Here is a 24302-nt window from a genome sequence, read left to right as displayed (position 1 = left end):
AATAAAAAATATGATAGTTATTCATGCCATAGGGTCAGCCAAGTTGGTTGAATCTTTTTATTTTTTTATACGTGATTTTTTAATATTTTTAGTGGCTATATTAAAATATTATGTTGAAGGTAAATTATTACAATAACTATAGATATGTTAAAATTTTGTTATTTTTTTTTTTCCATAAATCAGTAAGGAGGTAGGTTGTGATTTTTTTTTTTTTTTTTGGGGTGATTAAAAGTAGGTTGTGATTGGTGTAGCATTACTTCTATATGGGTCTACAATTGACACCAATTTTATTATATACTAATCGCAATATGATAGTTCAACAATTATGATATACTGGTATGTAACCTATATTTACGCACGAGAATGATGAATTGTAGTTGTGTTATTGATGTTAGCTTGGGTAATAAAACACATAGGATATTAGTTCAATTAGGATATTTGGAGATACTAAAATATAGTGTATATATATATATATATAAATATACACTAAAATAGTTTCTTCTTGCAATTTTCCTGATATTGGTTACGCTAAGTTTTTCATTATATTGTTATAATATATATAATTTTGAAAGTCATTATTGGATACTACATATACAATGTCAATTCACAATCATTGTTCGTGAAATTCTACTAAATACAACATAAAATAAAAAAATAAATTTGTCCAATAATATCGCCTAAATTGAATGATGATAGGTGTTGGATATATTTCAACAATTTACTTTTGTGATAAAGCAAAAAGAACAATACACAAATCTAACAATAAGCAATAACACAGATAGATGTGAAAGGCAAATACAATTAAGAAATCTGAAAACAATTAAAGACTCACAGACCAAATGCGTGAAAAGAATGAACAATTGAGATCAAGTCTTGTGTTTAACACAATCTCCTTAAAGCAGACTTCGTCCCTCACACTTTCACTGTGGTGCTTTGAGACTTGTGGACGTCTGCCTCCCAGGATAAAATGATCTTTAGCACGAAAAAGAAGCACACAAGGTCGTGCTCTACGAACTACTCAATACCTCTTTTTCTCTCTTTGACACAAAATGAATGAACAAACATCTCACTGGGAGAGTTTTCTCTGAAAAGTCTTTTATTTTTCATGAATGAAGGACAATGAAACTATACATAACATAAAACTGAAAACATTGTTTTAGAGATAATTGCTGTATATCGACTTACTGAGTCAAAATAAAATAATAAAATATTATTATTAATTGGATAAGTGGGCCTAGTCCATACATGCCTAAAGCCCAACCCAATATCCAACCCAAACTCATATTCTCTATCATTTCCAATGTGGAGCTCAAGGATTTTCACCACTTATAATAACATCTTCAAGTGAATATAGAAAACATCAATTTCTTTTTCACTCCATACTATTTTTCCAACAATAGGTACATGGGATCGTTTAGGTCAATTACAATTTGTTACGTTCAAGATAACATACAAAATATTTGAATAGAAATAGTATAAAAAAATATGCTCATTAGTTCAGAGAAAAAATAACAGCAAAAGTCTAAACAATATAATTTGTATGGAAAGCTAATATAAACAAAGTTCAAATTGGAATCTAGTTAAATTTTCTCTAAGATTGGTTAAATATATATATATATATATATATATATATATATATAATTAGGTTTTTTTTATGGTTTTTTTTATATTGAACTCCTCGTTTTCTACATTGATTTAACTCACTAGGTACAAAAATTAAAAAAATTACATTAGATGAGACACATGGTGCAAAATTAAACTTTAATTGAATTCCAAATTTTACATCGAATTAACTAACTTGTTACAAAAATTTAAAAACTTAGATTAGATGAGACATGTGGCGTAAAATTAGACTCTAATTGAATTACAATTTGAAATCTAACTAAATTTTCTCTCAGTTTTGCTTATATATATATATATATATATAGACTAGTAAGTTACCTGTGCGATGCACAAATAATGTTGTAATGTTTTATGTAAATGGTTTTGGAGAATATTATATACGTATTATAGCATAATTGTTATAAAATTTTATTAGTAATGAGTTCATTATAAAAATAAATAATTATAAATTGTACACACGTTTCTATTATAATTATTCAATTGGAAAAAAAAAAAAAAAAAAAAAAAACAACAACAACAACAAACAACAACAACAACAGAAACTTTGGAGGAATATTGTAGAATAAAAGTTTATATAGAATGTGTCTTTCTCTTTCTCCTTAATTCTAAAACAAAATTCACATTACAAATACCCACAATCAATCACATCATTTACAAAATTCCAAATCCACAATATTCGACCTTAACATTAAAATCATAATTGCCATTGTCACTCAATATATAATGCAAGCCCCCCTTCCTTAGTTGTAGCCAACTCATGCGTTAGAATTAGATAAGACAACAATGCTAGTGCTAGGTAGGAGTCATCGAAAAATTGAAGGTAAATGATATCATTTTTGATCTATGTGTATTTGACATGAGATGGCATGAAGGGCTATGAGTAGGTATATATAAAGGGGCAGAAGTGCAAAAGGTGAAAATTGTGAATTAAAATGCAAAGAGTTTTGTGTGTATGTGTGAGGGATGAAAAGTCTTGAAATATTGAACAACAGAGACAGAATATTTATTTTTTAAGTAAAAAAGTTTTGAAACATTGAACTAAATGAAACAAAGAGTCAATATTTAATTTGTTCTTATCTCTGATATGACATTTGAGAATATTTCAATTTTCTTTACATATTGTTAGGATTATATTTTTTTGTAATTAGCTAACCTTTTGACAAAATGCACTTTACTTGTAATTGGATAGATCTAAGATGAGTTTAGTACTTTAAGAAACATGTTGTTCAAGTCCAGTATTAAAGACATGAAGATTGATCCAAGAAACAAGTAAAGAAAAGCTGCTCATTAATTTTAGACAGATAGCTACTATCGAGACTTAATTCGAAACTCGATAGATAGCTCGATTTATCAAGAATTACGATTTCAAAATTTCCATATCTGAAATCTAGCCCAAGCTTATATGTATGTATAGGGTTTCTTTTCTCACAACCCTAGACATATATAAGGCTTATTTTAAAAGCCGTAAAAAAATGAGACAATGACCAAGTGCTTAATTTCTCTGTAAAAAGTTACGCGTTTGTATGCCATTGGGTTTTGTAACCAAGTACTTTTTGATCTTCATTGTTGATGAAGTAAAAAATTTTGCAACCAACAACAACCATTCAAGTTGCTAGAGTTAGTTACATATTAGGATCCGTGCAAAGGAGATAGTCGCAAGGAGGTTTGTGCATCAAGGGAAAGAAGGCTACTACAAGATCAAGTCCAATTGGGTATTGGAGCGAAAGTTTAACTGTAAGTTGATATTTCGGGATATGTCAGGGTAGTTGGTAAGATTTCTTATACTTGTAACCATTTGATTGTTGATTAGTGGATTTTTGGGAGTGGTGACCTTAAAATCACCCGGTAGGGATTTTTGCCTTGCGAGGTTTTTCCCACTTGTCAACAAATCACTATGTCAAATTTATTTTCTACTGCATTTAGTATTTTTGGTGATTTGTTGGTGCCTCCACAATTTGTATGCAATTGAACTTAATTAATCAACTTGGGTAATTGAATTAATTAACCGGGGTCAAGCTATCTTAACCCAACACATAGAATACGCCACTTGGCAGAACTTTATGCTTTCCCACATAACGTCTCTGCTTATAAATATATATATATATATATAGATTTTTTTGTTTGTTTGTTTGATAATGTGATATTTACAACAATGGATAAAAGATGATTTGAACTCTGAATGTATTCGTTGGAAAAACTTCAATATGTTAGTTGGGTTACAATTGTCTTGGTTAGTTTTGAATTTTTTTTCTTATTTTATTTTATTATTTTGTTGTTGTTGTTGTTTGGTGTCACCAAACTTATGAAAAACTCTTTCGCTTGTTAGTTGTTAATGCTATTTCCTTTTAACCCAAAAAAAAAAAAAATTATGAAAAACTAACATGACAATAAGAGGACATAGATACATAGATTTCCCTCACAGAAAAAATGAGGAAAATAAGTAATTCTAATACATTATTACTATTTCCTTTTTATTTTTCTACTCGTAAATCTTAAAAAAAATTATGTGAACAAAAAAAATTAATATATCAAAGAAATAACCAAGCTCAAAGTTAGTCATTCGAAATATTGGACATTAAATTTGTTTTCAAATTTATTAGGACAAAATTTGCTATTTTAGTCCACTTTACAACACTTCTCAATCTTGATAGACCAGTTCTGTAACCACTGCACAAAAGGGTTACCAAACTAGCCAACAAAGTCACCAACGAGGAAGAAAGGAAAATATCACAATTATATGCAAATTAATCATTTTAATATTTGGGATTTTTTATTTTGAAAAAAGATTATATGCCTACCAGCAAGCATTCGATCTTAGTGCAACCATTTTTTTAACCAAAAGTAGAAGGAAAGAGGCACCCTAATAAAAATAATAACCTAACCTGTTATTATTAACCCTCAATATTGGCAATATCTTATATGTGGTCCCAAAAAAAATTCCTTCTTTTTTCCTTTATAATTTTAATATTAAAGTAGTGAGCAGCATCTCGCATGTTGACTAAAAGTTTTGTTTTCTTCTTTTTAATTTCAGTGTAAATGTCTTGTGGCCCCCATAGAGATTATTCTTTAATCTTTATAGCATTTTCAAGTGGTTGGAATTGCCGAATTGGAACCAACACAATACTAATTGAGCTGGATTGCACATTGGCACTCTTTTATGGAAATAGAAGGTTATTTTAAGTAATGTTTTAGTTGGACCTGCTTTTTGGACACGAAATTCAAACAATGGGATAGCAATTGCAAGAAAATTTTATGAAGGAAAATGATGTTTTTGACAAATGAGAATATCCAAACTTATTGAATTATCTAACTATTCTTTCGGGTGTATGTAGTCCTCCCATCTCACGAAAGAAAAGGACGTTGCTTCTTGGGTTTCTATCTATGATCAGTGATTATGGAATACATTTTTGCTTGTTTATGATGCAATTATATAATCTCTTTTTGCAAATGAAGAGTATAGTCTAAAGAGACATCTGGTTTTGGTGTCACTTGCCCTGTTGAACACATTTTGTCATGCTGGAACACTGGATCTGGGGCTCCATATATTTGATTTTATATAAGAAAATGGTTTGTAATTCCCAATTTGCAACTCTATGCTGGTTCTATTTCGTTTTGGCCATGCAGGGCTAATACATAATGCTTGGTCAGGAGCACCATATACCTGATCTAATGGTTAGAAAATGGACTAAAATTCCTAATTTTCAACACTATGCTCGTGCTATTCTTCCTGGCCGCGAGGACTAGTAGATGATGCTTCATTCGGTCATGAATAATATGCCTTTGCAGCTTGATTTAGTTGATCTAGTAACATGAAGATGAAACTTGAGTTTGCCTCACAAATTCCTGATTGATCTGGATCTTAAATTTTACTCTTATGGTTTTTGGATTCTTAATTCTGGTATTTCCTTCCAGACTGCCTTTCATATAGCCCTTATTGGTCGTGCAGATGGTACAGTCAACAGCATTCTTCAGTTATCTAGTTTCCGTTTATGATCAGCAAATTGCTACCTTGATATTCAAAATAAGACATGTTGAAGGTCAACCAACATGATCAATTCAGAGTACAGGTCTTAATAAGGTTTCTGAGTACTCTAAAATGCCTTAACTAGATTAAGCAAAAATAAGAACAGTTTATAAGTACCAATATATGACCATGTTAATAAGTGCTTATACAAGAGATAACGCAGATCTAATTTAACTGCCACTGAGAATAATGAAGCTACTGCGATAAAGCCTATACTAGATTAACACCTTGATTAGACTCTTTAACAAGTTCCAATCTGAATTTTTAGTCTACTGGAAAAATATGGACGCACATTTCATTTTTGGCCACGAGCTCAAATATGCAGATATCACCAACCTTGAGCTTGTTATCACAGACAAAGTCTTTCCACCCTCTAGAAAACTTATGATTCTTCCCATTGTTGATATAATTCATCTCCCAAGATTTATCTTCTGAATTCCGTAGGATGATCTTCGTACTGCTTTGAGGAAGGTGATTCCTAGCAAAGATAGTGGGGACTGTCTGCATAGATGGCATCCCTTTTGTAAATTAGCTTATAGAATCAAACATCAAATATGGTCAGTCAAGAATCTACATAGAGCTGGTGGTCAAACTGGTCAAAAATCAAGGTTTTTTTCTTACACAAAAAACATTCAGTTTTTCTAATCTAATATTTATGCATCTACCATGTAATTAATGGAGGAGCAATACCATATACCTCTTTAAAATGATGTAAATAATCAATGAAATCTCATAGTCTTAGCGAACATAACTTTGTAGACATCATTGGTTTCAACAATTAAACACTTCTTCAATTCAAAATGACACATTGTTTATGCTCTTTGGAAGGTTTGTTTGCCAACAACAAAAAAGCCTAAATGCAAAAGTGGCACCGAGGAGAAATGCTTGTAAACCTAAATTGCAAATAAAACTGAACAAGAAAAAAATTCATTGGATACAACTTAATTATACAGAACAAAAACAATTATGATTTGATTCAAGCCTCATAGATATACAAGTTGTATCAAGAATACTAATTATATCTAATGCTGTACAACAATAGTGCTAAGAGTGACAACATGAAGATTGCTGGAAGGCTAAGGTAAGTAATCTCTTGAGGTTCTAAATGATTGGAAAATCCTAATGAAACTAGTGGAAATTGTAGCCTAACCTTTCATTTGCCATTAAGTTATGCTTCAAATAATACTTCTTCCATAAAAAAAGGATGGAGGATCATACTGTGAGTTCCAAGACACAAAGGATGTGTGTGGAACTTGCCAATTGAAAAAAAGTAAATAGTTAACATCTGCTATTTGGTGCTATTAAGTCAGTCAATGATTGAAACCCAATTGCCAGCAAATTTAAAAAAATTTAGAAAATTTAAAACTGGTGTGAGAAGCCAATGGATGGTTAGTGATTAAGATGATCTAACATAACATGTTAAACCTGTAGAATGGTGGGAAAGATGGTGGTAAGTGGTAACCTTGGAGGCGGTTAAAAGTGAAAGAGACCTCTAATTCTATAAGGAGAATGGGTGACATTCAACTATGCAAGTTTACTGGACTTGCTAGCTACTAGTTTTAGTCACTGGACTCATAAACTATGCCAACTGGTAAACAAAGCAGACTGTTTAAGAGAAAGGAATATTTACTTGGAGGAACTCTACTACACTGCTTTTATTGATGCAGCACTTGAAGTAAGGAAAGTCAGAGGTAAAAGAATCTGCCACTTTACAAATCTTTGATCGATTTGTTTCAATCGAATTGCACTGTTGACCTGCCACATGTAAAACATGGATGAAAATTTAAGGTTTTATTACCAAAGTGTGTGTGCATTCAAAAAAATGGCCTTCAACTATTCCAGGTTTATTCTTGTGTATTAACATCTTAAGTTAATATTTTTCAGTATCTGTATCTACATGTGTGTAACTGTATATGCCTGTGTTTGTATCAAAGCAATATTTGTGAATGCATACCTAGAATGACTTTGCCATCATGAAGGGGAACTAAACCATGAGGGGTTTTTCTTGGTCTACCTCGTGGCCTTTTACCACTGGAGGAGGCAGTTTCATGATTTGCCTTGGTAGATGAAGCATCAACTTTCTCACATCCATTTTTTCCAAAAATGTGCACATTGAAACACAAATCTCCATTATATCTGAAAAGCAACCACTCATTATCCCCCAAGGAGTGATCTCGAAAGAACTGTTGCCAACCATCTTTCAAATATATGCCATCTTCAGTCTTGCATAGTTTAACATGCCACTTTTCACCAGAGGGACCCTTGAGAATTGCTTGATCAGGCAACTCTATTGGTAAATGCTTCACAAACTTTGGTGGGATTCGCTGGAAGTTATGAAAGAAATGAAGGAAGATAAAATTTAAGCTTCAGTGGAATGAATAGCCTAAAAAATGGCAGCATGGGCAATATGATTGTGAATATGGTAAGAAATAAGTGCATAACATTTTTAACGCTTTTTTTCTCTCTAACATAAATTGACTACATCTTTGAATATTGTGCAAATCAAGCCTAAATTTCAATTCAAATGATAACAGTCATAACAGATTGCAAAATGAGTTAAGAGTCCTGCAGGCTAAGGATTAAGTTATTATGTAAGGGATGTTCTATTCACATGCTCTTAAACCCTTTTTATACCTGAAAGACTAGAGAACATAACAGAATCACAATTGAAGTACCATATTTTCAACTAAAATTGAACCAATACATTCAACTTCAAAATGAAAACCACTAAAATTAAACTAAACGTTCTACTTCAAAATGAAAACTTGAACACTCAAAATTTTGGAGTTACAAATGCAAGTACAACCTTTTGAATCATACAACATTTCTTGGTATCCAGATTGAGATATATTTAGTTATTCACTTCTAAATAACAGTTGTCCAAAAAATAATAGATATGGGGAAGAAGAAGAAGAAACAATAGAGAAATTATAAATTCAAGAACACAGGGATACATAATCACCATGCTTTCAGTGGTATGGCCTTCAAAGATGATCTTGAAGAAGCTGGGCCTATTGTCAAGAAACTCATCCATGATTTTCTTTAGTTTCAGCTTTGAAAGCCTTAGCCTATGACTATATTATATAGTTAGATCACGAATGTGAAATAAAGGTGCCCCATTAGGTGAACAAAACTATTAATAAGGTTGTTGAGGGTACCAGTCTAGGAATTAATGTATGATTTGGAATGTTAGAAATAGCATATTATCAGGTCCAAGGAACCAGAACTTGCTTTGATGAAAGAGGCAATTAATTATTGTTTTCTGCACAAACATGTGAATAGCTGTTCACCATCAATTTTATCCATGGAAGATTAAGTCACTAGTGTGAGAAATTGTACACTGAGCTATCTATGACTTGAAAGGGCCAACGTCATGGGTATTAATCTTTGGGCTGCTGTGGGTTCTTCACTCCTTTGAATTGCTAGAGTACCAACAGTACATTGTGTCATTGTCCTTTATTTGCAATGAAAGTGGTGGCAGAAAAGGTGATGAGTTTATCTCTTAATGCATGATGACAACCCACAATTTAATGCCTAGGTATAATTTTATTTTTCTTATATGAAAATAGGTACAATTTTAAGAAAATTATTAGTCCAAACCAGTAAAAGCAACTCATCCAATTTAAGTTTCTTTTTTTTTTTTTTTGAATAAGCCATCCAAATTAGGTTAATTCTTGTTACACCTTGAAAATACGATTTCAGTTTGCGTGGCATTATTTGTCCCTTACACACACAATACGTATCATCACTTCTCAATATAAATATTAACATTTTCCTTGACTTTTTTAGTTTATACTATATTTTTGTATTGGATTTTTTTAGAATAGTAATTTTTGTATTAGATTAATTATTTTTCTTGGTGTGATTACCACATCACCTATACCATGCGACTTGCGAGTAGGATTTACTGAAATAAAATATGGTCTCTTTTCTTCTTTCCTTGAGTTAGATATAATAGTAATACTAATAGATGCCTCCACCAAAAATGCAACTTTAATAAATTATAATATTTATGCAATTTATCCTCTCCGATTGGTCACAAATTTCATATTCATGGTCAAATCTCTTTATGCCCAACAAAACACACACTCATATATATTTTTCTAAATCTTAGTATTTTTTTCCTTAGCCAGACTTTAAAACCATGATTGTAATTGAGGTTTAAACTTTAAATGATAACCTACAATAATGGTATTTTTTTGAAGTGTCATGTGTTTGTGATTTGAATGTCATCTCTCTTACTCTATTATTTACCTATTTTAAAACATTTTTACAAACGGTTGTTATGTGTGAGAGTGCTTTTTTGTGACACTCAGGCCCAAGGATCCCGGGCCTAAATAAAAGGTTTGGTGAACCGGGCCTTGACTCACCGCAGCTAACGAGCTGTTTAAGAATCAAGTGGTATACAGGGGATGCTCCTGACAATATAAAAAAATGACAAGCAAGGATATTCGTATCAAAGAATGCCAAAAAAAAAAAATCAACAAGGTAAATTCAGAAGGAAAGAAACAGGATTAGCAAAGCGATAAAAAATTAATGCTGAGGGGATCCTGGGAAATATGAAGCATATTTCATTAATACATTGTCTGTTAAATTACAGAAAGCTCACTATGACGTGATACAAGGTTCAATCAAGCTTAAAAATTACAATCTTGAGTGGCTATTTCAGCCTTCAAAACCTGCGAAATTTGATTCTCTTTGAATCCGAGTATTTGCAATAGTGGCTTTTACAGGATACCAGGAAGCAATATTTGTTTTTCCCTTGGTGTTTTTCTTTCTCTTCACCACAGATTTACTGATAGTTTTTCTAGAAAATCTCTTCTTTTTTGTGTTTCTCCCTTTTTTCGCTGCTCTTTCTTCGCAACCCATCCCTTCCTTTTATAATGGAGTTTTTGGTCTTCCCGAGGAACCGTTGGTTCCCCTGTTTTACCATTTTGCAAACAGAGCACATCCTGTACCCATCACTCGGTAAGTCCCATTTCCGTTTTTTCTCATTCTTTCCTTCTTTCAGCTCTGATTCTTTTGAAAGTTCCTGGTTGGCCATCTTCTTTGGGATGTGCTGAGGTATGCCCTTCTCGGCATCCCCGTTTTTGGCATCTTCCACTTTTCCCTTTTCTTTCCCATCTGGGCGGAATCCTGTTCTGCCAACTTGAAAGCCGCTTGTTATCATTCTTTTTTTTGTGCTTCCCTATTCTGGTTCCTCGAGGCTTTTTCTGTCTGTGCCATGAGAGGTCGCTGGGTTCTATTGGCGCTTGCGTTCTTTTACTTTTGTTTCTTGTTTTCTTCTTCTGTCTTTTTTTTTTCGAGCTGTCATAGTCTTCCTTTGTCTTTGTGCCTGAAAGGATCCGCGCCTTTTGATGGTTCCTGAGAATCCTTACTTCTTATCCCTTGCCGTGGTTCTCTTTCTTTTGGATGCTGCTTCGTCTGGGCTTCAAGATCCCCGGGCCTTTTTATTCCTTCATGGGTCTCCTGCATCTGCTACTTTGGGCTCAGCTTGATTTTTTCTTTTGGGCTTGACTCATTCTTTTGGGCTTCCTTCACTATGATCCTTTTTAGACCTCAACATTATGCTAAGTTTTTACTAATTCTTATATAGACTCGTCACTACCGTTAATTATTCACTTACTAATAAGTTATAACCACTCACCGTAACCACATATGTAGTTTGTAAATATTTTTTGTAAAAATGTTTGTAACTTTAGTATTTTCGATATAAAAAAAAAATTTGTATTATTTAAAATTTTTTTTTTTTTTTCCAATGCGACACATCAACTTCTATAACCGTTTATGGGACAAGATCCAACCGTTTCGCGCCTCTTGGGTAAGTTTCCTTGAATTGTTCCTACTTCCTAGGTAATCAAAAACAAAGAGCTGCCAAATATTTTAGATTAACCTTAAATATTGCTAATGAGATTAAAAACAATAAATTTTCATTTGGGATTCATCAAATTTCATACCTTTTACGTTTAATCGTTGAATAATTGATGAATTTCACATAAAAGTCATAGAAGACTGGTTCTAATGAAACTTTTTGAGCTTTGAAAGAGGGTTGATTCAATTAAAAATCTTGCCTTGAAGCTTGTTCTTAATCTGGTACGTTCTGTTTTTTTTTTTTCCCCCTTCAAATTTTGGTTTATACTTTGATTGAAACCATTGTCTATTTTTCAATTAGGTTTCTTCTTTGGTTTTTGTGGCTTGTCTTGGATTCGAATTGATGTTATTTTTTGGTATTTACGTCACATTGGATTGTATGTTTTAATTATATTCATATGTTGATCTGTTGGATCTTTAAATTTATCAAGTTGCTTCTGTTGATGCAAATCTTCTGAGTTCAAGGCCTTGTCTTTTTTCTTGTTTGGTTTTCTTAGCTAAGTTTGTTAAGAATGCAAAAATGAGGCTTGCCATTTTGCCTTGCTTTCATCATTTGGAAACTTGTACAGTTCTATTCATTGCTTAGAGTTTCCAAAGAATCCATTTCTGATATTGCAAAAAATTTAAGTGATTTTTCCCTTTTATTGTTGTAGCTGCTATTGGATTGAAGAAGATGAAGAGAGGTGAAGGTGGGATAATCATGAGGTCAATGACCTTGGTGATCCAGATGATGGTTGCTATTATGATGATGATGTTGGTTGCAGATGGAGCTGATAAAAACAATATCTTTAGTCCCTGCTCTGATGCACGCATTCAAAGATTGGATGGATTTACCTTTGGTCTTGCATTTTCAAGCAAAGAGTCCTTCACTTTCAATAACACTCAATTGTCTCCTTGTGATCAGCGTCTTGCCCTCCAAAGCAAACAGTCTCAACTTGCTCTATTTAGGCCCAAGGTTGATCAGATCTCTCTACTTACCATTAATAGCAGCTCATTCGATCCGGTATGTAGTTCTTGTGTCACTTGGAAAATTTTCTATGATTTCTTTTGCTATAAGATTCTCTGAATTACATGTGACTTATACTTTCTTCAATGACTATGCATAAGAGTTCTCAATTGGCTCTTTATGGTGTTTCTCCATTTGTTTCTTTCTTCACCTTGATTATATCTTCTCTTGGGATGGCTTTAGGACATACCTGATATCAGACATATTATATATGTACTCTTGATGTTGAGGTTATAGATGAACTGATTTGCCAAAACCATACCACAAAGGTATTTCATATATGGAACTGTAAACATCATTGAAGTACTCAATTTAAGCCATTTTAAAATTGAAGTATCCAACTCTTGAAGTCACCAACAAATATAACTCACTGCAAGAGTTTTAACTCGTTCCCAATAGTGACATATTCATTTTCATCCATGAGTGGATTTTTGGATTTGATTAACACTTCATTGGAGCTATATGTAAATCGTCGTTCATGTCAGAATTTGTCCTCAGGCATGGTTTTCTTTAGCCATTGCTCACAGGGGAACACATTGATAGCAGCAATATTGTAATATTGAAACAAAAATACAGTAATGGTGCTTAGGCAAGGGCAGTTGTATAGGCAATAAAAGAATATGGTCAACACAAAATGTTCAATTTTTTGCTTATCATATAATCAGCATTGTACTTTATCTCAAAGCATACATTAGATGATCAGAAGACCCCTTAATATTTGAATTCACAAACTTTGAATTTTTTTTTCATTGATTTCATCTTACACTGTCACTGAAGAGACTATATCAATTTGATGACTTGCCTTTCTCTTTGATTTCCATACACTAGTTAACTTCATACCTATCAATTTGAATGCTCTCTTCAGAAATATCATTACTTGTTCCCCAACCATTTTCCACCTCCATGTCTTTTTCAATATCAAGAAACGATTCTCTTTCCTTTCTTTCTTTATGGCTTTATGCATTTATCATTAAACAACGAATATATTTGTTCTGTTGGTCTTAATTTTAACAGTCTTAACTGTACCATTCTCTTACAAACTCTGTGGTGTCAATCTATGCCTGAGTGGAAGAAATTTTCTTGGTAAATCTCAACTTGTGACCAGTTGACAAGTCAATTATGATTTGAATGACATAATTGTTCATACATCGAATAATTTACCGTGGTTTCCCAGGTTGCGTTTGGTGGGCATATGGTAGCATTTGCTGGACACAAGTATGCAGCAAGATCAAACCCAATATTGGTTTCTGACTCCAGTAATACCATAACTAGTTTCACTTTGGTAAACTCAATAACATTTTGCATGAAATTTTTTCCTTCTTTATCTCTCATCCTCTCTTGGAATAGCATGAAAATTTTATTTAAATTGTCATACAGGTCCTTGAATTCCAGAAGGGTACTCTTCAAAATATGTTTTGGAATAACTTTGGATGCAATGCGTGCCAAGGGGAATCTCTTGTCTGCCTTGAAAATAAATACTGTGCAGTACCAAACTCTAAGTGTAAAAACAGAGGTGGGTCTGTTGATTGCAATTTAAGCATACAAGTGGCATTTTCTGGTACAGATAAGAATCTTCGTGCACTTAATTCATGGTATGAGGTGAAAAATCTTCGGCAGTACTCCCTCTATGGTGTGTTCTCCGATCTTCGTGATTCAATCACTAGCCCATTCGACCAGCTCTTTTAAGTTTGTATGTCCAGGTAATATGTAACAATCATTATCTATGATGATTTCGATTAATGAATTTATAACTTGTACTATTAACTAGTGAGCTAAATTTGGCCAATGCTTATTCTATGTACAAGTAAAATTCATTCATCTGCTCCCTAAAGCAATGCGATTTTGACATTTATTTTTGAAGTTCTCCATGTGACATTGGTTTGATAAATAAGTAATAACCACTTTGATTCTCTCCATGACCTTGTCTTCATAGTTTGTACAAGCAATGCGGGTTAATGGTGGTTTTCAAGCTTTGGGGTCTTGTTACCTTAGTTGACCACAATATGATCCTGCATTGTTGTGTTACTTGTGATTACTCAGATGCTGAAAGTGCCCCAAAGACAAAGAACAGAATATCAATATGATACTAAACCATTCTAGTCCCAGGGTGCATGTACTCCCTGTCTAGGCCACCACCACAAGTTTCATGGTGAGAGCACAGAACAACCCATTTGCATCACTTGGGCCTTGCAAGCATCAAAACATGAACATGGACTCATCATATAGTGAAGTCTTACAGCAATCTCCATAACGCACCATTGGTTTGTAGTAAATCAAACATTCTATTGGAATTTACGTTATCTCCTTTCGTTCCAAATATATCATAGATTGAAAGCAAATCTAATATTCCATTAGTATTTTCAACTGGTAAAACGAAATTATTCACGTAATATGCACATGATAATAACTTCTAAAAGAATTATTAACAAATACAATATGGTAAGGTAAACTAAATTTGTAGGTTTTAATGGAAAATATTAACATAAAGTTTAATTTTTCACAAATAATTAAAAACCCATGGAGTTAATGGCTCAAATCAAAAGATCGTGACTGATATTCATGTCAACGTTTACGTGGGATTCAAAACAAAGAGAGTTTAGAAAATTTTAAAAAGAAGTTAAGACGAGGGAAATAGAAAAATGAATGACCCATGCCAAAATAAAATTTCTAACGGCTAAACAAACTTGTGTGTATTTTTTATTATTGATAATTGGATAGTTAGAGATAGGTGATTTAAACTTTATCGAGGGTCAAAATGGAGTTTTATCTATTTTTCACAAACTTTCTAATAAATTGTTCATTATCTGAAACTATTTAAAAATATACTCCCGTTTTCAAACTTTTGGATGTACATGGCAATTAGGATTAAACAATAGCATAGGTTCAAAAAGTGTGGTCATGTACGGTCGGCATCTAGCCAATACTACAAAATATATATATATATATATATATATATATATATGAGCCACGTTCATAGCCTGCTGCCTAGTACAAAAGCAAAAGATAGACACAAATCAAGTAAAACAAAAGCTGAAAAGTGAATAAGGAAGTGGCATCACCAGAAAGTAAGACACACGGTTTGGTGAAAGTGGGCCTGAAAAGTTGAAAAGTGGGGTGTCACAAGCTAAAAAGGGGGAGTTTAAAAAGCAACGGAACAAATAAAAAGAGAAAAGAAGCTGAAAAATGGGTCACGGCTCAACATGAAATTAGGAGTTGTGGAGGAAAAAACTGACAAAAACTGCTCCACGATCTGATCTGGTAAGAGAAAAATAAGGGAGCAACTTCTTTGGAATCTCTCTATAAATAGAGGGAGGCACGCAAGAGAAAAAAAAGGGTAGAAAAAGGAAAGAAAGCAGAGACACAAAAAGAGAGCAAGTGCACACACACACGGCAAAGACATAGAGAGAAGGCAAAAAAAGAGAGGCACAGACAGAGATAGCAACATCAAGCAGAGGAGAAATACGCAGCATAGATTCGTATATGGGATTTTACATCAGTCCCTTTCTTCTCTAAATCTCTTCCTCCCTCATTCTCAAACTTGAATTTTTGCTTAGTAATGCAAATAGGATCGGGTTTCATGAGGAGTTCCTAACTCTATACATGAAGCTTTAAATATGAGTCCTTGACTCATAACTCCTATTTGTACATTACTAAATAAAAATTCTCTCACTACCAAAATCTTTCTCTCAACCTTCTTCAAATAATTTTTGTTTGGGAAAACAAATAGGGTTGGGTTTCATGAGGAGTTCCTAACTCCATACATGAAGCTTTATACAAGAGTCCCCGACTCTTAAATCTTATTTGAAAATTACCAAATAAAATTTCTCTCAATTTGTGTTGTAATGTCTTTACTCTTAAAAGTAGAGTCCTTGACTCTACCCCATTATTAGAGTCCTTGACTCTACCCCAAAATTGAAGTCCTTGACTTTACCCCATTATTGGAGTCCTTAACTCTACCCCAAAATTGGAGTCCTTGACTCTACCTCTTTATCGGAGTCTTTGACTCAACCTCTTAATTGGAGTCTTTGACTTTACCCCAAAATTGGAGTCTTTGACTCTACCATATAATTGGAGTCCTTGACTCTACCATTTTAATGGAATTCTTGACTCCATCATCAAATTAATGGAGGCATTAACTCTACCAAATTAATTGTGACTAATTCTTTAGGATTATTAATTCTTTAAACAAGATCAAAGTTAGTAATTCTTATTTCTTAAAGGAAATTTTCTAATTCTCAATGTTCATAAAAAATAATAATTGCTTCAAAGGAATTTTCTTTCCATTAATTAAATTTGGAAACTTCAATCAAAATATTATCCTTGATTCAATTTCCATAAAAACATGGTCATCGACTTATCCTTGAGATTAAAACCAATTATCTCACCCAATACTTAATTAAAAGCCAAAGTATTGACTTAAAGATCCATCATTTAAAATGGGAACAAAACCATATTTGAAACTTTGAAGCTAAAACCTCAAATTAAGAACTACGAAGCGGCTTGATCCCCGCCAAGGGTACGTAGGCAACCTAAATAAATTATTAGGTGCAACCACAAATGAATAAAGACATATGTCCTCTTGAACACACAAATAAATAAAGATGACATGATTAGAATCAAAAGGTCTTCCCTTGAAACAAGGGATTGTAATTAAGAGATACATTATCTTGAATGGGTACAACTCACATCAATAAAACCCATATGCGAAAAGGCCTATGGGTGAAATTATGTTTGATGAATTTGACTAATTTGACAATATTTGTTAAACATAATTTGACGACGTTTGTTAAAACATAAGATGACAACGTTCGTTAAACATAAATTAACAATTATTGTTAAACATTGGTTAACAATTTTCGTCAACATAATTTTTGGCACGCCCAGTGGGACCCATTCTCCTTTTCATCTCCAACTATGTTTCTTATACATCAATTTTTGTGTTGTAAATAGGTATACCAATGGCTCCTCAAGTGATTGTTTACTTTCACAAGCTTCCCACAACTGCACAAGGAGCAAATGGTTGTCGCATGACATTCACCCTTGGTCTCCCTTCCATCAAGCTAGAGGTACCTAATGATGAACATGTGACCAACATCCAAGTTTCATCAACTTCAAAGACTTCAAAGAAGAGGAGGGCAAGGAAAAGTGCTAAATCTAAGAAATCCCAAACCGAGGTTTCAAATGTGAATGACCTTAATGCCATGGGTATGGCCCCAAGGCTTCTTCCCATTCAAATAATGATTGGCTCCATCCCAATCACATTGGGAACAACCGAGTCGATAATGATGACTTCAACTGAAGAAAGGGAAGCTAGTCATCCTGAAGCCCCAAAGGTTAGGGTCACTAAGAAATCTATCAAGATTTCAAAGAAGGAATCACTAAAGCAAAAGGTGACTCCTCGACCAAAGGCAATGCGGCCTCGCATTCTTGAATTAACTTCACCAAAGAGTGATCCTGTTGTCAAGGGAAAAGAAGTAGACATGGACATTGATGCCTCCATTGAAACATTGCCACCAACCAAGCAAGGTCCTAGAAAAAATGTAAGGAGTGAAGAAAGCCAAACTTCTGAATTATTTGATCACTTTCCGTTAACGGCTCTTTGTGCTTAACAATCAAAAAGTGCCAAGTTAAACTTAGAGGTTCAAAAATGGGCATTCTTCTCAGGCTATTTGTTGGCAAAAGAAGAAAATTTTGGATTAGGGACAAGTTCAAAGCACAAAAATGTGGCAGAGATTTGTGAAGAGGTTAATAAGTCATCAAGGCCTTACTCAGGTCCTATCACACGCTCTAGAGCCCGCCTCATGTCCTAATCCATCATCGATGATTCTTCAACTTCCATCACTTCTTCCAATACTATGGAAACACAATGTGATTTTCATAGTCCACTATACGGAGATTCAGAGTCTGTTTTTCAAGAAGAAGACTTTCCAGAAATTCTAATGGACCAATTTTGCAAAGTGTTAAAGATTTCAGATGAAAGTGATTCTGAAGACATGCCGGTTCTAGTAACTAGCACCACAAATTTAGAAGAGCAACTTCAAGAGTTGCAAAGGAAACTCATTGAAAAAGATGTCGAAATAGCAGCCTTGGTAGCCCAAGTAGCGTCTCAAGCAAGTACATCTGCTCGAACTCATGTGCCTATAGCCGAAGAAGGGCACACATCATCTAGTCCTATAACACAAGATGAATTAAAGACACTCATTGCTGAGGGAATCAAAGAATTTTAGGCATCTATAAATTTACCCGTTCGTGGTTGTTGAAAGCCTTATCCAATTCATTATGATACTGTTCCATTCCCAACCGGTTATCAAAAACCAAACTTTGAGAAATTTGATGGTTTGACCGGTTCCCCTCAAGAACATTTGGCACATTTCTATTCGGCTTGTGGAGAATCTACTTTGACAGATGCCTTGTTGATAAGGCAGTTCGTACAATCTCTCAAGGGTTCTGCATTCACTTGGTACACCCAATTACAACCAGGGTCAATTCACACGTGGGACGATTTACAAAGGGCTTTTCTTGCCCAATTTGTGAGTTCAAAGAAGAAAGTTTCAATCATTGATTTAGCCAATGCTCGACAAAAGTCAAATGAAAGTTTCAATGACTTCATTACAAGATGGAGAAGCCTAAATCTCCAATGTTCTGAAAAGTTGACTGAACAATCTGCAGTACAAATGTGTTCAAACAATCTCTTACCAGAGATTGCCACTTCCATAGGGACTGTAGAACCTCAAAGTTTTGATGCATTGGTCTCTAAGGTGAGCAATGTTGAAAGACAAATTGCCCGACAAAAGAGTACCATGCAAAGGGGGCAAGAAAAAAATACAGAAGGAAAAAGCCCTGAAATAATGGAGAAGTAATGGCTACCTTTGTCAATAATGGAAGGCAAAATGGGAAAGGAAAGGAAGGTTCGAAAAATCTCACTCTTGAAGAGAAAAAGAAGATGAAATACTCATTCCATGATGATGATGTGGAAGGGATTTTTAACGAGTTGGTGAAAGAAAAAGCAATACAACTCCCTGAGCCTAAAAGACCTTCTGAAGTTGATAAGATAGATGACCCTAAATATTGCCACTACCATCGAATCATTAGCCATCCCCTATCAGAATGCTATATCTTGAAGAATATAATTCAAAAAATGATAAATGATGGTGAAATCGAGGTAGATAGTTCCTCTCGAGTACCAGTTGCTGCATCAAATAGCATTTCTTTGCTTGAGGAGGAACCAAAGTCCACTTTGCCTTGCCCACTGGGGGCAAAACGAAATAATGTTGAAAAGATCAAAAAGACTCTTAATGTCAAGGTCGAGTCAAGCAGTCTCCCAAGTCTTTATGAGCTCATGACTGAAGCAAAATTAGACTTTTGGGGAAATTCCTCTAAAGATGGAAATGAAGAAGAATGGCAAACATACATTGGTAAGCAGTCCAAGAAAATGGCTAAAAGGCCATTACCAATTATTATGCCCTTTGAGAAGCCAGAAGTCAAAATCCACAGAAGGAAGGATTCCAAGAAAAACAAGAAGAAAAAGAAGAACACTCAAAAGAAAAGCATGAGTTTAGAGGAAGAAGAATATATTCAATCTGAGAGAATGCCAATAACTCTAGTTGAATATCTTCCTAAGGAATTTCTTCAAAATCATTCTGAGGATGAGATGAAAGAGGAAGTTGTGCAATCTTGCATGGTTTCAATTGATGACAATGAACGAGGTAGATGAAGTAACTTTGCTTTCAGGCCAACATTTGTCATTACCACAGAAGGAAAAATTAAGCCAAAATGCAAAAGATGATGCTTCTAAAGGGAAAGAAGGCAATTCCTCACAACCCTTGTCACCTAGACTATGTGTTTCATGTTTGGCATGCATAATGTTTAGTGATGAGGACTTCCAGCTTGGAAAAAAATTTCAGAATCATTTTTTATATGTCAAGGGCACAATTGGAGATGTATGGTTATCAAGAATCCTATTGGATTACAGATCACTGTAAATCTTCTCCCTTATAAGACATTCAAAGTAATGGGGATGAACCCTAAACAACTGTCCCCATCCAACTTGACCATTCAAAGCTTTAACCAAGTTGGACAAAGAGCCAAGGGAAGCATCTCATTAAAAGTGGAAATAGGAGAATTGTATTCTAAAGCTATTTTCCACGTAATTGATGTCGATACTTCCTACAACGTGTTGTTGGGACGCCTTTGGGTACACACTTATGGCATAATTGGTTCTGCATTTCATCAATGCTTTAAACTTTGCGATGAAGATGGAAATGTGAAAATGGTGTACACTGATCCTAATCCTTTCATGGGAGAAGAGGTGAATTATCTTGTTGCCAAATTTTAAGCAACAACCATCCTTATGCATCTATCTAAAAAATAAGGATACTGAGTAAGAAGGGTGAGGAACAATGTATTTACCCTTATGTAAATGAGAAGTTCATTAAACAGCTCCACAAAAAAAAAAAAAAAAAAAAAAAAAAAAAAAAAAAAAAAAACCCCGCTAGGTTGGAAAACCTTTTTTAAAGGCAGTCTAAGCAAAAGTTAGGGTGCCCAAAAAAAAAAAAAAAAAAAAAGCCCGTTAGTTTGAAAACCTTTTTATAAGGCAGCCTAGGCAAAAGTTAGGGCACCAAAAAAAAAAAAAAAAAAACTTGCTCCCTTGAACTACGTGTTGACTTTATCCCCTTTCAGGTATGTAGGCAACTTGGTATCATTTACTGAGTTCAGTCACATCTTCAAAAAAAAAATCCCCTTTGGAATTACGTGTTGACTTGATCCCCTTACGGGTACGTAGGCAACTTGGTATCATTTACTGAGTTTAGTCACATCTTCAAAAAAAAAAAAAAATCTCCCATTTGAAAATCCCCTTGAACTACGTGTTGACTTGATCCCCTTTCGGGTATGTAAGCAGCTTGGTATCATTTACTGAGTTCAGTCACATCCTCAAAAAACAAAATCCTCTTCTAAACTACGTGTTGACTTGATCCCTTTTCGGGTACGTAGGCAGCTTAGTATCATTTACTAAGTTCAGTCACACCTTCCCAAAATCAAATCCCCTTTATCCTAAACTACGTGTTGACTTGATCCCCTTTCGGGTACGTAGGCAGCTTAGTATTATTTACTAAGTTCAGTCACGTCCTCAAAAAAAAAAAAAAAAAAAACCATTTGCCACCAAATAAGTGATCAATCTTATGCACGCAAGAAAATTTGCATAAGTACAAATCAATGCCCAAAACAAAGAAAAAAAATAACAAGACAAAAGATGCCAAAGCCAAATCAATCTGCCAATTGGGACTTCAGATTCAATAGAAGGAGTCCAAGTCAAAAAAAAAAAAAAAAGGAAATTTCAAGACACGTGTGTCACACAAAGAATTCTAATTCTTGCATGACACACGGGGGGCAACTGTTGAAACCAAAAAATTACTTTATAAAAAGTGTTGCATGTACATGGCAACTAGGATTAAACAATAGCATAGGTTCAAAAAAGTGTAGTCATGTATGGTCGGCATCTAGCCAATACTACAATATATATATATATATATATATATATATATATATATATATATGAGCCACGTTCATAGCCTGCTGCCTAGTACAAAAGCAAAAGATAGACACAAATCAAGTAAAACAAAAACAAAAACAAAAGCTGAAAAGTGAATAAGGAAGTGGCATCACCAGAAAGTAAGGAACACGGTTTGGTGAAAGTGGGCCTGAAAAGTTGAAAAGTGGGGGTGTCACAAGCTAAAAAGGGGGAGTTTAAAAAGCAACGGAACAAATTAAAAGAGAAAAGAAGCTGAAAAATGGGTCACGGCTCAACATGAAATTAGGAGCTGTGGAGGAAAAAACTGACAAAAACTGCTCCATTATCGGATCAGTTGAGAGAAAAATAAGGGAGCAACTTCTTTGGAATCTCTCTATAAATAGAGGGAGGCACGCAAGAGGAAAAAAAAAGGGTAGAAAAAGGAAAGAAAGCAGAGACACAAAAAGAGAGAAAGTGCACACACACACGGCAAAGACATAGAGAGAAGACAAAAAAAGAGAGGCACAAACAGAGATAGCAACATCAAGCAGAGGAGAAATACGCAACATAGATTCGTATATGGGATTTTACATCAGTCCCTTTCTTCTCTAAATCTCTTCCTCCCTCATTCTCAAACTTGAATTTTTGCTTGGTAATGCAAACAGGATCGGGTTTCATGGGGAGTTCCTAACTCTATACATGAAGCTTTAAATATGAGTCCTTGACTCTTAAATCCTATTTGAAAATTACCAAATAAAATTTCTCTCAATTTGTGTTGTAAAAATTCTCTCACTACCAAAATCTTTCTCTCAACCTTCTTCAAATAATTTTTGTTTGGGAAAACAAATAGGGTTGGGTTTCATGAGGAGTTCCTAACTCCATACATGAAGCTTTATACAAGAGTCCCTGACTCTTAAATCCTATTTGAAAATTACCAAATAAAATTTCTCTCAATTTGTGTTGTAATGTCTTTACTCTTAAAATTAGAGTCCTTGACTCTACCCCATTATTGGAGTCCTTGACTCTACCATTTTAATGAAGTTCTTGACTCCATCATCAAATTAATGGAGGCATTAACTCTACCAAATTAGTTGTGACTAATTCTTTAGGATTATTAATTCTTTAAACAAGATCAAAGTTAGTAATTCTTAAAGGAAATTTTCTAATTCTCAATGTTCATAAAAAATAATAATTGCTTCAAAGGAATTTTCTTTCCATTAATTAAATTTGGAAACTTCAATCAAAATATTATCCTTGATTCAATTTCCATAAAAACATGGTCATCGACTTATCCTTGAGATTAAAACCAATTATCTCACCCAATACTTAATTAAAAGCCAAAGTATTGACTTAAAGATCCATCATTTAAAATGGGAACAAAACCATATTTGAAACTTTGAAGCTAAAACCTCAAATTAAGAACTACGAAGTGGCTTGATCCCCGCCAAGGGTACGTAGGCAACCTAAATAAATTATTAGGTGCAGCCACAAATAAATAAAGACATATGTCCTCTTGAACACACAAATAAATAAAGATGACATGATTGGAGTCAAAAGGTCTTCCCTTGAAACAAGGGATTGTAATTAAGAGATATATTATCTTGAATGGGTACAACTCACATCAATAAAACCCATATGCCAAAAGGCCTATGGGTGAAATTATATTTGATGAATTTGACTAATTTGACAATATTTGTTAAACATAATTTGACGACATTTGTTAAAACATAAGATGACAACGTTCGTTAAACATAAATTAACAATTATTGTTAAACATTGGTTAACAATTTTCGTCAACAGAAACTTAAAAAAAAAAAAAAAAATTGTGGAACTTCCATTCAAAGAACTCGAGTTCAAGGAACTTGAGTTCCACATGAATATTTTCAAGGAACTCGAGTTTCACAAATTTTTATTTTTTTTAAGTTTCATTTCGCTATAATTTGATTGTCCAAAAATTGAGTTTTACATTTGAAACTCGATTTTCTAAAAATCGAGTTTTAAAACAGGGTATATCCCTAAATAGTTTAAGACATGAGGAATTTTGCTAGAAAGTTTGTGAGAAATGGGTATTTTGCTATTTTGGCCTTTTATTAAGAGGTTCCAATCTTTCTTTTCTTTTCTTTTTTTCTTTTTTTTTTTTTGAGAAGAAAAACAGAACTTATTATTTAAGGGAGATAGGTTCCATTCAATTGAGTTATAAGATTCTTGAGAACTTGTGTGTATTAAGTCTAACAAAAGAATTGATTAAATTAAATGATATGCTAATCCTT

General features: G+C 33.7%; 3 protein-coding genes across 4 annotated transcripts; 2 read left to right on the top strand and 1 right to left on the bottom strand.

Moving 5' to 3' along the window:
• Nucleotides 1-5710: 5710 nt before the first annotated feature.
• LOC115969043 (B3 domain-containing protein Os01g0723500-like) lies at nucleotides 5711-8731 on the bottom strand. The gene is made up of 4 exons (XM_031088603.1): nucleotides 8610-8731; nucleotides 7602-7971; nucleotides 7278-7402; nucleotides 5711-6148 (listed from the first exon to the last, which is right to left on the bottom strand). Exons 1-4 carry the CDS (start codon nucleotides 8679-8681, stop codon nucleotides 5912-5914), a joined length of 804 nt encoding a protein of 267 aa, XP_030944463.1. The 5' UTR covers nucleotides 8682-8731; the 3' UTR covers nucleotides 5711-5911.
• A 2722-nt stretch (nucleotides 8732-11453) lies between these two features.
• Nucleotides 11454-14774, top strand: LOC115969561. Of its 2 annotated transcripts, XM_031089238.1 has the most exons (5): nucleotides 11454-11740; nucleotides 12172-12521; nucleotides 13699-13806; nucleotides 13902-14224; nucleotides 14458-14774. In XM_031089238.1, the coding sequence occupies exons 2-4, from the start codon at nucleotides 12192-12194 to the stop codon at nucleotides 14208-14210; spliced, it is 747 nt and encodes a 248-aa protein (XP_030945098.1). In that variant the 5' UTR covers nucleotides 11454-11740; nucleotides 12172-12191; the 3' UTR covers nucleotides 14211-14224; nucleotides 14458-14774. The 2 variants fall into 2 exon arrangements, with proteins under 2 accessions (XP_030945098.1, XP_030945097.1); XM_031089237.1 differs by lacking the exon at nucleotides 14458-14774 and having other exon boundaries at nucleotides 13902-14405.
• A 3605-nt stretch (nucleotides 14775-18379) lies between these two features.
• LOC115966832 lies at nucleotides 18380-19384 on the top strand. Its single transcript, XM_031085981.1, has 2 exons — nucleotides 18380-18658; nucleotides 18788-19384. Exons 1-2 carry the CDS (start codon nucleotides 18380-18382, stop codon nucleotides 19382-19384), a joined length of 876 nt encoding a protein of 291 aa, XP_030941841.1.
• The last annotated feature ends 4918 nt before the right edge of the window (nucleotides 19385-24302 follow it).

Source organism: Quercus lobata, chromosome 11, assembly GCF_001633185.2.
Source record: "Quercus lobata isolate SW786 chromosome 11, ValleyOak3.0 Primary Assembly, whole genome shotgun sequence".
NCBI classification, from domain to species: Eukaryota; Viridiplantae; Streptophyta; class Magnoliopsida; order Fagales; family Fagaceae; genus Quercus; species Quercus lobata.
Note: the sequence above shows the minus strand (reverse complement) of the source record. Positions and strands in the feature narration are given on the sequence as shown.

Coding starts and splice junctions, on each gene's coding strand:
- LOC115969561 (XM_031089238.1), top strand. CDS start 12,192: ATGAAGAGAGGTGAAGGTGGGATAATCATGAGGTCAATGACCTTGGTG. Junction 12,522..13,698: donor ATAGCAGCTCATTCGATCCG/GTATGTAGTTCT, acceptor GTGGTTTCCCAG/GTTGCGTTTGGTGGGCATAT. Junction 13,807..13,901: donor CCATAACTAGTTTCACTTTG/GTAAACTCAATA, acceptor ATTGTCATACAG/GTCCTTGAATTCCAGAAGGG.
- LOC115966832 (XM_031085981.1), top strand. CDS start 18,380: ATGGAAACACAATGTGATTTTCATAGTCCACTATACGGAGATTCAGAG. Junction 18,659..18,787: donor GTACATCTGCTCGAACTCAT/GTGCCTATAGCC, acceptor GGTTGTTGAAAG/CCTTATCCAATTCATTATGA.
- LOC115969043 (XM_031088603.1), bottom strand. CDS start 8,681: ATGGATGAGTTTCTTGACAATAGGCCCAGCTTCTTCAAGATCATCTTT. Junction 7,403..7,601: donor TGATGGCAAAGTCATTCTAG/GTATGCATTCAC, acceptor TACATGTGGCAG/GTCAACAGTGCAATTCGATT. Junction 6,149..7,277: donor GTGTAGTAGAGTTCCTCCAA/GTAAATATTCCT, acceptor CCATCTATGCAG/ACAGTCCCCACTATCTTTGC.